At 35.2% G+C, this 14,139-nt stretch overlaps 1 protein-coding gene across 4 annotated transcripts in view; it reads right to left on the reverse strand.

Moving 5' to 3' along the window:
- Positions 1-14,139, reverse strand: part of INTS6 (integrator complex subunit 6) — a 111,187-nt gene that overhangs the window by 81,365 nt on the left and 15,683 nt on the right. For all 4 annotated transcript variants that reach the window (XM_014548293.1, XM_014548291.1, XM_014548292.1 and 1 more), the window contains one exon: positions 4,530-4,619. In XM_014548293.1, coding sequence (XP_014403779.1) covers positions 4,530-4,619 — 90 coding nt within the window. The remainder of the gene's footprint in view (positions 1-4,529; positions 4,620-14,139) is intronic.

Raw genomic sequence — 14,139 nt, forward strand, 5'->3', positions numbered from 1 at the left:
ACATCAAAGATTACTACTATGGAGGTAAACAATACTGTTTTCTTGTGTATCAGAATTCAAAGTCCCATCTAATTTACTCCTCGTAAGTAAAAATATTGCAAACATTCAACTATATCAAATAGCTGCATTTCAAAAGAAAAAAAATGTATTTTAAAAATACACACATACTTTTCCAACACAAACAGTTATCAAAAGTCCTACAGAGTAATCACAAATGCTACACTATAAACACACTTATGACACCTCAAACAATTGCCTGGACTTTTCATTAAAGGAGGCCAAAAAGATAAAGTCATGAATTAAGGTAAAATGATGATATACACTTCAAGATTTTTGTCCGCAGTCCAAAGCTGCAACTCTTCTAAATCCGAACACACTAAGAAATGAGCTGTCACAAAAGAAATAGTAGCCCTATAATTATTTTGACAAACAAGTTATAATTGGATCATTCTGGCCTGCATAAAGTTAACCACCTCAAGAGACAATTATTGTACCAAGTTTTCCCATTAACTATTTTCTAGGCTTAAAACAACTTTTTATCAGGCTTTATAACTTCACAGATATAAACTGTAAGCCACATCCTCTACCAAATCATCTGCAAGATCCTTGAATAAAAATTAAATGACTATAAAAATTCACATTACACAGGATTTGACATGTATACAAGATAGCTAATATTACAATTACCCTCCCTCTTCAATGCTCCCATTCACTTAGTATGTATCTTTATTTTATCATTCTTAAATCCATTTAATAGGCGATCACCCCCATAAGACTGCGTACTTGAAAACTGGAAATCCACCCTATTTATCTTGGTTATCCTCACTGCCTAGAAATGCCCTGGCCATAATAGTCATTCAAGATACACTGTGTGACTAAGAACATAATACCTTCGTCACAACTGCATAAAAGCTGAAGGAGATAAACAGGAAATCAAGTAAATAGAAGATAATTTTAAGAACACACAAAAACAGAATCTGAGCGGTAATAGATACATCAGGGAAAAAAGCACTGGTCTGGAGGGGCTGGAATGTCTTTGGAATTTAGATAAATTCTAATCCAGATTTTGACAATAACAGATTTTACAAACTTTAGTGAATCACTTTGCTTCCTGGATCTCAATTTCCCCATTTATAAAATAAATACTATGATTAAATGAGCTCTAAGTTTACTTATATGCCATAAAAACGATTTTAAAGCAGCAGGAACACTTATTCCTGAAAAACAGCACTGACAGAAGAGATATAATATACTATCTGAGACAATGTAATTCTGGAGCAAAAGATATTGTATGGGTGGGATGCACAACTCCATAAATAGTAACAGGTCACATCAATAGCAGCCACAAGTAGGCAAGAATTATATGCACACATACCTAATGTGAAAAATTACTGACATTTTCACTCATTCAATAAATCTGAAAAGGAATCAAGTTCTGCCAAAAGCAAAGGTTAAGAGATCTGAAGAAAAGAGACCTAAAGGCAAAATTCTGTTTGTTATTCCCAAGTAGAAATTATAACAGTACAGATCATATGTAGTGTGCACATGCGTGCGCGCGCGCACACACACACACACACACACACACACACAAAAACACAGAGCATTTTTATGCTTTTTATGAATTGAAAGGCTCATTAAAATGAATCACATAATTTAATTATTTGGTCTAGAACAAACCAATATTTCACAACATTTTAGCAAAAATTAAGTTTCAACAATATGCACTTCTGGGATATATTGTCTTTCTGCCCCACTTATTGGGACTTATTGGGACATTGAAAACCAAACATGCATAGGAGCAAAGACATTCATTCCTAAACTTGAAAACTGAAACAACTCAGAGACCTATAATGCAACCACATAACCAAAATAAAACTTTGCCTTAATACAAATGAATCATCCACTTCAGAGAAGAAGTTTAATGTAAGCTCTGTTATCAGTACTATACTAAAGAGTATAAAAGATCCTTGCCCACAGGAAAATTTCCCAAGCTACTAGCAAGGTAGTTTTCGGTCACTGTAAACACAGTCTCATTTCTCCAACATCCTTCCCAAAAACCTAGGAAGAAAAGTAAGCAATTCCAATCTCCATGTATATTTCAAGATATTTTTAAAAGGTACAAGAGGTCCTACAAAACAAAAATTACAAATAAAACATATCCTTGCCCTGCCGACATGGATCAGTGGTTGAGCATCGACCTATGAACCAGGAGGTCATGGTTCTATTCCTGGTCAGGGCACATGCCCGGATTGCAGGCTCAATCCCCAGTAGCAGGCATGCAGGAGGCAGCCGATCAATGATTCTCTCTCATTATTGATGTTTCTATCTCCCCCACTTCCTCTCTAAAATCAATCTATATATATATATATATACACATATATATATATACACAATATTTTTTTAATATCCAAATGTATGAAAACAAAATATACTGTACCCCAAAGGGCATGTCCAGAAAGGTAGTAAGACAGAGCACCTTGAGTAGATTATCTCACAACAGAAAATAGAAATACATTTTCAGTCATCACAACTACAAATCAAAATCATTAAGAATAGCCCTAGCCAGTTTGGCTCAGTGGATAGAGTGTGGGCCTGCGAACTGAAGGGTCTCGGGTTTGATGCCTCAGTTGTAGGCTCCTTCCCATCCCAGGCCCTGGTCGGGGCTCATGCAGGAGGCAACCAATCGATGTGTTTCATTCACATCGGTATTTCTGTCTTTCCTTCTCTCTTCCATTCTCTCTAAAAAGCAATGGAAAAATTCCTTGGATGAGGTTTTTTTTAAAAAAAAATTAAGAATAAAAATAAAATGAAACAAACCATCAAAAGACTTCTATAAATTTTACAAAAAAGTTCATTGTTATGGGTTCTATTAATAGTATTTCTGACCTGACTATTAATACATCAATCTTTCTGAAGTTTTTCAAAAGGAAGGTGAAGTAGAAAAAAATCAACTGAGTTTCAAATTTAAGCAACATTTCTATTGCATGTTCATGTATATAATCAATGTCTATCTGATCCTGATAATGGTAGGATATCACACATGTCCACTAAGTTAAAAAAAAAAAAAAAAAAAAAAAGCCCCCAAACCCACTAAAGTCAATTATGGAGCATTCCAAGTCTATTAATTATATATAGACTAGAAAGTATTTAATTATGAATTTTAATCTACCTAAACTTTTCAGCTCTATCTCCAGGAATTATAGCCTAAATTCCCTCTGACATCAACTGCTCACACAAAACAATTCTGGCTCTCCTCCCCGCTAATCAAGATCAGACAACCACAATTCTTTACTGGTTCCAATGTTTCATGATAGGACATGTTCTTTTCTTTACAGCCTACCAAGCACTTTCACATACATTAATTATTTCATTTAGTCTTCCAACAATCCTAGGAGGTAGGGCAAGAATTATCATCTTCATTTCATTGCCAAAATAGAGATTGAAAGATGTTAAATAGGTAGCTAGTTCACTGCTAGAAAGTAGTTGAAGGAAGACTAGAATCCACATGTCTTTATTCCATGTCCAATTACATTCCCCAATGTCACACAAATAAAAAGTATTGCTAAAAATTACTGAACTTAAAAATTACACTTTTCTTACTTAATCAAACCCTCTGTAGATACAATAAGAATTAAAGTTAAGGTTCTAAAGCAAATACAAACAAACAGTTAATAGTCTAAACCAGGGGTGGGAACATCTGGCCCACAGGCCATTTAAGGCCCGTGGAAATCATTTGGTCTGGTCCTGCCAAGGCATTAGGGGGTGAGTTAATTAAGTGTTTGAGCAGATATAGCAGGCTAATTTTTAAGTTGATAATTTTGTATGACCCATGAATGATGGTATAAGTGTCCAAATGGCCCTTGGCAGAAAAAAGGTCTAAACAAACTCCTTCCTATAATATACCTTAAAAACCTAATGTAATGTTCAAGAGCAATTCAAATACTACAATAAAAACAGCTTAAAGTTAAAAATTATTCTGTATTCATCCTATCACATAACACACAACCAACTCTGCGTAATGCATGCTTGTAGACAATAGGTGAGGTTATTATTATACTATATTTGACTTCAAATAAAAATGTCCAAAAACCTCCTAGTCTTAACCTCCTTGTGGCTTTGCTATAGTCTAGTCTAGGAGTGTCCACAGTGGGGTGCACATGAAAATCCACTGAAATATGGGAAGAAATTATTAGAATGCTGTCTTCATTTTTTTAAACTGAAAATATTAATTTTACTAAATTTTCTGTATGAATTGATACTGTCACTCTCACATAAACTCAAAAATACACATATTTTGGGGTGGGGTATGCTCAAAATAGTTTCACACAAGGGATTCCTATTCAAGAAAATTTAGAAACGGTTGCTTCAAACAACAGAGAAGGTACACGAGTACTAGAAAACAGATGACTCTAGACTGCATCAAATAATAAAAGAATCTATTTAAGGCAGTCAATATCCTGCAGTTGCATATAAAAATAAAGATCTTAAACTGCATTTACATAATCCATGCTGATATAAACATAACTTACCTCATCCTGGACTCCACTGGTAGTAGTCAACTTGCTCCCATCAGTAATTGTAATAATTATTGCTGGCTCCAAGTAAAAGGGGTTTCTTCCCTAAAGTCAAAAAACACATTAATCATATTAAGATCTAGACATTAGTTCATTTTTTCTGAGTAAAAAGTCAATGCTCAGAACAGTGCCTAAATCCCTCTTTTTGTTGTTAAATTTTAAAGATAGTGTACAGGCTCTTGTACATTTAAAAAAACTAGAAGGAAAAAAACCAAACAGAAGATAATCTTAAAGGAGTAGTATTAAGTAGAGAAAAAGGTGGGCTTTTCACTTCTCCCTGCATTGTTTTAATTTTTATAGTGAGCATTTACATTTATGTAACTATCTAAAAGTATTTAATTTCTTAAAAGAGATTCCATAATTAAGTTCTAATAACTGAGCATATTCAGATATTACAAATTAAAAGGATAGTATTTTCTTAGAAACTTCTTAAAAAGGAAGGCAAAATGATAGGTGAACATTATCATGTAATTTAATCCAAGAGCTAGTTCCATGGAAAAACTGGGGCTACTCTGAGCTTAGCAAAATTAATAATAGTCCAATGCAAAAAATTATATAGTAATTACATAGGATGGTTACTTAAAGAAACTACTTGGTGAAGAGTACAAAAACAGTAACAGTGGCAATGGAACACAGTGAAAAAGTTCTCAAATGCTCTATAGGAAAGGTACAATAACTACATTAACTTCCATTCAAATCTGTGGTCAAGTCATTCTATGAATACAATAATCGATTCTAAGTGACATAGGGGCTCAGATAAACATAAACTTATCTTTTACATATAAATGGTTCTCATCTGAGATACTAAGCACATTGTGTATAAAACTATAATGAAAGATTGAAGTTTCTAGAGCAGCCGTGGGCAAACTACGGCCCTCGGGCCGAATCCCGCCCGTTTGAAATGAATAAAACTAAAAAAAAAAAAAAAAAAAAGACCGTACCCTTTTATGTAATGTTTACTTTGAATTTATATTAGTTCACACAAACACTCCATCCATGCTTTTGTTCCGGCCCTCCGGTCCAGTTTAAGAACCCATTGTGGCCCTCGAGTCAAAAAGTTTGCCCACCCCTGTTCTAGAGGGTAAACCTGGTGTTTGAAATCAAAGATATCAAGTCCTCAGTTACTAACAATGTTCAAGGACAGAATGAAGTTTTATTGGATATGATGTTAAAAAGCATGACAAATTTTAATGTGCATATGAACATGGAGATCTTGATAAAATGCAGGGTCTAATTCAGTAGGTATGGAATGGAGACTAGTGTTATTATGCATATCTAATAAGATTGCAGGCTAGGAGATGCTAATGTGCACAGACCATACTTAGAATAGCAAAGATGTAGAAAGATTTTTACATGCATGTACTCATCTATGGGTCTGTAAGCTTTCCCTTACACATTTATATAACTCTTGATCATTAGCATATTCTAGTACATAGTCATTATTTATTGAATTTACAAACACTTTTTCACATACAGTAATTGTGATCATAATCTAATCATCACAAAGGGCTGAGGGTGGGGGTCTAATAGATTACATTTCTTGATCAAGTTACACAACTTGTAAGTGGCATATACATTTTTTCAAACTGGTGTCCAGATGGAGGAAGCTTCCTCTGGTCAAATAAAATATGTTGGATATAAGCTCAAGGATTTCGAATGCACAGTAGCATTCAAATGTTAGAGAAGCTTTGCAGGAATAACATATGAATTTACCTTCCCTTCCTCCTCTACAACATTCATGGTAAATATGACACACTTTTGGAACTATTACATTATACTATATTGTCTCTAATACCATTCGCCCCCAACATAAATGACATATTCTAATAATGCAGTTCTTCTCATGGATCTAGAAACAGATAATGCTCATTCCCATCTCTGAGCTTTGACTAGTTCCCTCAAGTAGAATGTTTTTCCTTTTCCCTGCCCACAACCCACCCAATTCCTAATCATTCCTTAAGGTATAGTTTATCATAAAGTGCTGAGGGTAGGAGTCTGTAAATTACATTTCTTGATCCTCTTCTTCCATGAAACCTTGCCTGATTACTCTGGCCTTAAATAAGTACACCCTTCTCCTTCTCCAAATTCTAATAGTAATAGTTTTCAAGCCTAAGTTAAATAAATATATTTACATATTTAACATAGATAAATAAAGTGTTTCTTCAAATAAAACTGGATTTTGAGTGGTTTCATGGAGTACATTTTGAATACCACTTCCCTACAGCATTTATCCTCTCTCAACAAATTATTTTAAATTTAAATATATAACACCTTGTACAGCAATATGAATATTTAACACTACTGAACTCTACACTTAAAAATAGTTAAGATGGTACATTTTGTTGTGTGTTTCTACCACAATTTTTAAAAAATACACTATCTTGTATTATTTGCTATTGTTTTATGTGTTTCAATACATTAAAGGCAAGGATCATGTCATATTTCTTCCTTGGGCCTGAACACAAAATATTAAAACAATGAGCACTTAAATATTCATTATTCACTAATTATATAGCCTAGTACAAACCTGTCAAAGTTCACAGAACCATTTAAAATTATTCAAACTTCTATAAGCTTAAAAAATGCTACCTTCACTTCCATATAAATGAGTGCTTCCCAAACTTAACACATAACTCATGAACTTGCTAGGCTACACAGGTACACTCCCTCCTATATCTGTCTGGCCATCACTATCCATTCACATTCCCGTTTGTCATTCAAACACTTATGTTAGGCATTGTGTTAGGTGCGTAACACATAAGCTCTACTCTCATAATAAATGTACAAATCTTTGTACATGTAACAATCTCTCTCCTTTCCTGGTCTCTACAAATACCACTGTAGCTAAAATATTGGCAAAGGGAACTAAAGAACACCACGATGTCCTAATATCTTCAAAACTATTGTATCTTGATTCCATCCTTAAGCTAAAACTACTTTGGTTGACTTGCTGCCTTTCAAAAACAAATCAGCAAATATCTTAAAGCCACCACAGCATGGACCAAAGACTTGCTGTAGTGTCTCTGTATCATCTCCACTGTAACCTAAGTCAAAGGCATTATTTTCTGACCAAAAGTTTGATATCCATCCATTCTTATCCTATGTAATAAAAGCCTAATATTCAAATTGTCCCCTCCACCGGGATTTCGACTGCTCGCTATGACGTACGCTGACCACCAGGGGGCAGTGCGGAACATGGCAGGCATTGGTGACGTGGCGCTGGCATCAGGTGGCAGTGGAGATGCTGCCAGCCTGATGGGCCCTGATGAGAGCAGGACAGCGGCAGGATGGTGGAGCAGGTGAGCGGGCAGTGCCAGGCCAAGGTGGGTGCGAGCAGGGCCCAATCGCCCCACCAATCACCCCGCAGATGGTGACCAGTGGCGGGGGCAGGGGGCGGGGCTGCCATCCAGCTCCCAGATGCTGAGGGAGCCAGGCAGGGGTCCTATGACTCAGGCAGAGGAGGGGCATGTGGGGGCCTGGGGCCCAGGTGCTGCCCAGGGTCCAGAGGTCAGCTGGGACCTGCCCTTCCATGCCAGCGGCACTTGGATTGCTGGCCAGGCCTAGGACCACATCCATGCACGAATATCATACACCGGGCCTCTAATTCCTGTATAAGCACATTGAGAATTATACTCCAGAGCAGAGAGAACTGGTCATATCTATAGTTAAATAACAATAATCTATGGTGTATTAATAAGTTTATAGATGATTATGTCAACCCAAAACTAATATACTTTCTTAAGAACCATGTCTAAAGATCAAATTAAAATGCATTCAAGCCCAGCCAGTGTGGCTCAGTGGTTGAGCATTGACCTATGAACCAGGAGGTCAGGGTTCAATTCCTGGTCAGGGCACAAGCCCGGGCTCAATCCCCAGTAGGGGGAATGCAAGTGGCAGCAGATTCCTCATTCTCATTGATGTTTCTATCTCTTCCTCTCCCTTCCTCTCTCTGAAATCAATAAAAAATAAAATAAAATAAAAAATTTTAAAAAAGCATTCAAATTCAGCAAAAAGTCTGTTATTAAAATTTTAGGTAAATTCAAAGTTACTTTTTCCTTAACAACAAAATGAAGCTTTCAATTAAAATTTTACTATAATCTTATATACACAGTAGTCTCCCCCCACAGAGGCTATTCCTGAAATTACTAATAACCCATGTCCTTAATAATAATCTCTCTATATAAAGGCATAATATGCAAATTGACCGGATGGCAGAGCGACCGGTCAGCTATAATGCGCACTGACCACCGGGGGCAGACGCTCAACACAGGAGCTGCCCCCAGCCTGCAGGCCCCTATCGCCCAATGAAGAACGGGGAACCGGGGGGTGGGTGGTGGTGGACACAGGTGGTGCCGGGTCCCCAGGTGATCAGTGGCAGCAGGAGGCGGGGTCGGCAAGCAGGAGGAACGGCCAACCTCTTGGTCCCTCCCCCTGGCCGGCAGGCTCCAATAGCCCCATAGGGAACCGGGAACCGGGGGAGGGCAACCAGTGGTGGCGTCGAGCGGGGAGAGGAAGGAGATCGGCCCTGATCACAGGCCAGGCCTAGAGACCCTACCTGTGCACAAATTTCATGCACTGAGCCTCTAATAATAAAGAATTTACCTCATTTGACCCTAAAAACTTGGTGAGGCAAGTAAATGTTCAGAGAGATTAGATGATATAATCCAAAATCATCTAGCTGGTAACTGGCAAAGCCAGAACCTTAATTCAACTCCAAATCATAAGGTCTTTCAGCAACACCTGAAAGTCCTGTTGGTAGCAGCTAACAATTCTACAACCAATCTGGATTATGATGTATTTACCCAATGATGAATGGTATTAAATAAGTTTTATTTTATTTATTATATTCTATCTGCAATGAAATTAACTACTGTAGTACTATTCCTTTACTGGTTTCCTGTTGCTATGCTATTTTACCCATCAATTCTTCTATATATAAATCAATATACCTCCCCAAACAAAAACACACTGATACAAAACGCAGTATGTATTAGTGTTTACTTTTAAAAACCATATGACTTCACTTTCAGAGAGTATATACATAAATATAAGATAAAATATTAATTTTAATAGCTTTAAGGTTTGGAAAATTCAGATAAAGATCAAAGGTAGAAGGAAAAAAGTAAAGAAAAATATGATCATTTTCATTCCTCCTATGGATCTGAGGTATTCTCAAATCTTTACCTTTAATTGTTACTATTTTAAAGTTTTATTCTTAATGTTTATGAAGTCGATCATTGGAAAACAGTCCGTATTTAGAATTTCCCTCAAAATTCACCTTGGTCATAAAGTTATAAACAGACTTTTGTTTAGTTACAAAATCTCAAAATAAATAAATAAATAAGCTCTGCTACAACAAAGACAGCCAGTAGAGGGACTAAAAGTTTACTTTTGCCATTAGCAGAATTAAATTCAAGATGTACAAAACAGATCCAGAGACATAGAAGCATAGAACAGACTGTGGAATCTGAGGGAAGGCAGAGGAGGGAGACAGGTAGGAAGAGATCAATCAAAGAACTTGTATGCATATAAACATAACCCATGGACACAGAAAATAGGGTGGTGAAGGCCTGGGGTGGGGGGTGGGAGTGGGCTAGACAGGGCCAATGGGGGGGAAAAGGGAACATATGTAATACTTTCAATTATTGTAATATTTATAATAGAGATTTAATTTTTTTAAATAAATGTTTTAATGTGAAAGTAGTGGTTCTTGGCAAAGAAATCTAGACATGTCACCAGAAAATATAGTGCAAATTATAATATTCTACCTCTAGAGCTATTTGCTAATGGAAACCCTGTCACTTAGAAAAATTGAATTTAATATTGGTCAAAAGCCTCAGGTAAAAGAGTTCTTATAAAGTAAAAATTTTCACTTAAGTTCTCAATAATTTAAAAATATCCCAGTGTTAATTCAATTAAAGTATAATACCAATAAGAAAATTTAAAAAATATAAAGTAGAACTTATCTGTTAGAACCTGTTTCATTTTTGTAAAAAATGTTTTTGAAATGTTGAAACATTGCAAGGAAAAGTTTTGCAAATGTAAAAATAAGGCTAATTTCTCCCCAAATATGAACTAACCTGGTTCTCAGAATCAGAATTTTTAATTTTACTCCTAAACTGTCAATATACTTTGGGGAGGGACACAGGAATTTTACTATACCCTTAAACGGGTCTTAGCTATTATTTTCTGAAACAAAAGGAAGGCAACTCTGAGCACTTAGAAAACTTAGTTGCTACTGTGCTGTAAGACCAAAGGGCTCTTTGGTGTCAAGTTTTCTTCCATGCTCCACCACGTTAACAGTCCTTTGAATAATCCCATGAGGATAGCCAAATGCCTGTGTGTGCTACATTTTCCCCATGGCTTAAGGTTTCTGTTGGGAAAATTGCAACAAAAGTGAGCTCTCTGGCTCTTCTGTGGTAGTATCTTCAGTTAATCCACACCAATTACTTACTATCTAGCTATTTTGCTATATGCCAGGAAAGCTATGGCCAATAGCAATCAACAGAAGAAATGTTAAGGTATATAACATCTTATACATCTAGGTTAAAAGAATATCACCTAAACAAAAATATCAAAACTTCCAGAAATAGCCTGTGCTTTTTCAATCTTGGAACTTCCTTTTCAAATAAATAAAAGAAATAGCAAGCAGAAAGATGGGAAGGGCTGCCATAGTTAAGAAATATGTACTATATCATTAAAAAGTTCTCATGCATACACTGAACAAGTACTAAGCAAGACCGTTGTTAAAATTTTCATAATGGTTAAGATGCTACATTAGATCTTTGGTTTTCTTTATTTACATCTTTACAGAATTTACTTAAACAGTAAGAATATGAAATGAAGCCTGCATTATCTATCCTACTTTCCTCTATTACCATAGATAATAGAGATAACAAAGTTTCTTAAAATGACAAACCACCTCATATTCATTTAGAAACTTTTTATATAATTCCTATATAATTTGTCAAAATTCAGATTCTGAAAATATAAAGGAAATATAAGATATAGAAACATTAATATTAAGTATAATATTCTACTTTAAGCTTATTTCTAAAAGAAAAGTATCTAAGGATACAATTCACATCCAAAGACTTACTAGTCATAATACAGATAATAATAAACACTATTACAACTATATATAACTGAGAATAGCAGCTTTTAATACAACTAAAATAAACAACATTCCTTAGTTCAGTATTGCCCTTTCCACATCTGTATACCACAACCAGAGTTTTTTCAGCATCTTATTACCTGTACTAATATTTAATATTTTTCTTTAAATTAGTTCCATTTTTTATTTTACTCTAACACTACAGTAGTAAGATCTATGAAATCATAATCCTAATTATATTTAATTATATTTTCTATTCAATAATTCATTGTCATTAATACTGCTTAGCTACCTTTTTATTTTGTTTTGTTTTGTTTTGTTAATCCTCACCCATGGGAGGAAGGGGGAGAGACAGAGAGAGAAACATCGATATGAGAGACACACACCAATTCATTGCCTCCCACACGCACTCTTACCAGGGCCAGGGATCAAGCCTGTAACCAGAGGCATGTGCCCTTGACGGGAATCTAATCCACGACTCTTCAGTCTGAGGGCCAATGCTCTCCACTGAGCCAAACTGGCTAGGGCATAGCTATATTTTTAAAGGATGGGGAGGTTCAATATATTACAGGGATGGATATACAACAGGTTAATTACACATTCCAAACAAAATATAGTAACATTTAAGTCAATAAAGACCTGGCAGATATACATTTAAATCAATATTCCAAGGCCAGAATTAAAAGTTTATGTTTGTTTTAGAATTCAGCAAGATTATTATTTTTATCGTTAAGTTCTCAAGTGATGTGACATGTCTTTTGATGTAAAAACTCTAAAATATTCATCTTAAGAAATTAGTGCTTTTAAAATACCTTTGATTATATACAAAAGATCTCTGAAGGATATGTCACAAATTGATTAACCATGGCTGCCTCTGAAGAATGGAAGTGAGCATCTGTATAACTTTCTATAATGCTTGAACTTTTTAACCAGGGCATGATGTGTTCAAAATTAGTACTATTTAAAATTAAAAGGTGCTTAGCATCCAAAAATAAAATTTTAAAAATCTGCTAGTGTATAAAAATGAGTATCTTAGAATACATTAAGGTTTATAGCTTATTAAAAAATGTTAGAAGTCCATATTAAAAGAAACATTTTTAGTTTCAAGTAATTCCATTATACAATTGTATACCAATACAGTTCCTTTACCTAACCATATAATTCCTATTTTAAAAAACATAACAACAGCCGAAACCGGTTTGGCTCAGTGGATGGAGCGTCGGGCCTGCGGACTGATGGGTCCTGGGTTCGATTCCGGTCAAGGGCATGTAGCTGGGTTGCGGGCACATCCCCAGTAGGGGGCGTGCAAGAGGCAGCTGAATCGATGTTTCTCTCTCATCGATGTTTCTGACTCTCTATCTCTCTCCCTTCCTCTCTGTAAAGAATCAATAAAATATATTTTAAAAAAATAAATAAAATAAATAAATAAAAATAAAAAACATAACAACATTAAAAACAACTGAAAATTAAGACCTGCAAAAGCAGGAGAAACTCCTATATTCATTTTAATATAATGAATAAGGAGAAATGTCCTGGAATTTAATTTAAATAAATATAATAGTAATGATTACAAGAAATACCAACTATAAGAACTAGAAAATCGTGTGAAAAAAATTGTTAAGGAAACTCAATAATTGATAAGGCTAAGTATACTGCATCAAAGGACAGTAATGTCAATTCAATATATCTAAAATATTTAATAATTTCACAGAATATGAGTTTTACATTTGAACTGAAATGTAAACTTTGAATAAAGTTATTCTAGAAAATAAATTATTGGTTTGGGCACTATTTAAAAGTAGTAATAGCCAAATAGTGTTTATACTGGCATAAAAGGAATAATGAGGCTACCAGAAATACATTTTACTTAATAAATACTAACATTCTGAATAAAGAACTTAATATAACCCCACAGAAATACAAATGATTGTTAAAAAATACTATGAACAACTCTACTCCAACAAACTAGACAACCTGGAGGAAATGGACATATTCCTGGAAAATACAACCTTCCAAAACTCAATCAGGAAGAATTTAAAAATCTCAATAGGCCAATAACTATGGAAGAAATCGAAGCAGTCATCAAAAAGCTTCCAGCAAACAAAAGCCCAGGGCCAGACGGCTTCACAGGGGAGTTTTACCAAACATTCAAGGAAGAACTAAAACCTATCCTCCTCAGACTACTACAAAAAATTCAAGAGGAAGGAACACTTCCAAGCTCATTCTATGAAGCCAGCATCACCCTAATACCAAAACCAGGTAAAGACAACACAATGAAAGAGAATTACAGGCCAATATCCCTCATGAACATAGATGCCAAAATCCTCAACAAAATCTTAGCAAATCGGATCCAGCAGTACATCAGAAAGATCATACACCATGACCAAGTAGGATTTATCCCAGGGATGCAAGGATGGTACAACATCCGTAAATCAATAAACGTAATACATC

The sequence above is a fragment of the Myotis brandtii genome, unplaced genomic scaffold, assembly GCF_000412655.1.
Source record: "Myotis brandtii unplaced genomic scaffold, ASM41265v1 scaffold500, whole genome shotgun sequence".
NCBI classification, from domain to species: Eukaryota; Metazoa; Chordata; class Mammalia; order Chiroptera; family Vespertilionidae; genus Myotis; species Myotis brandtii.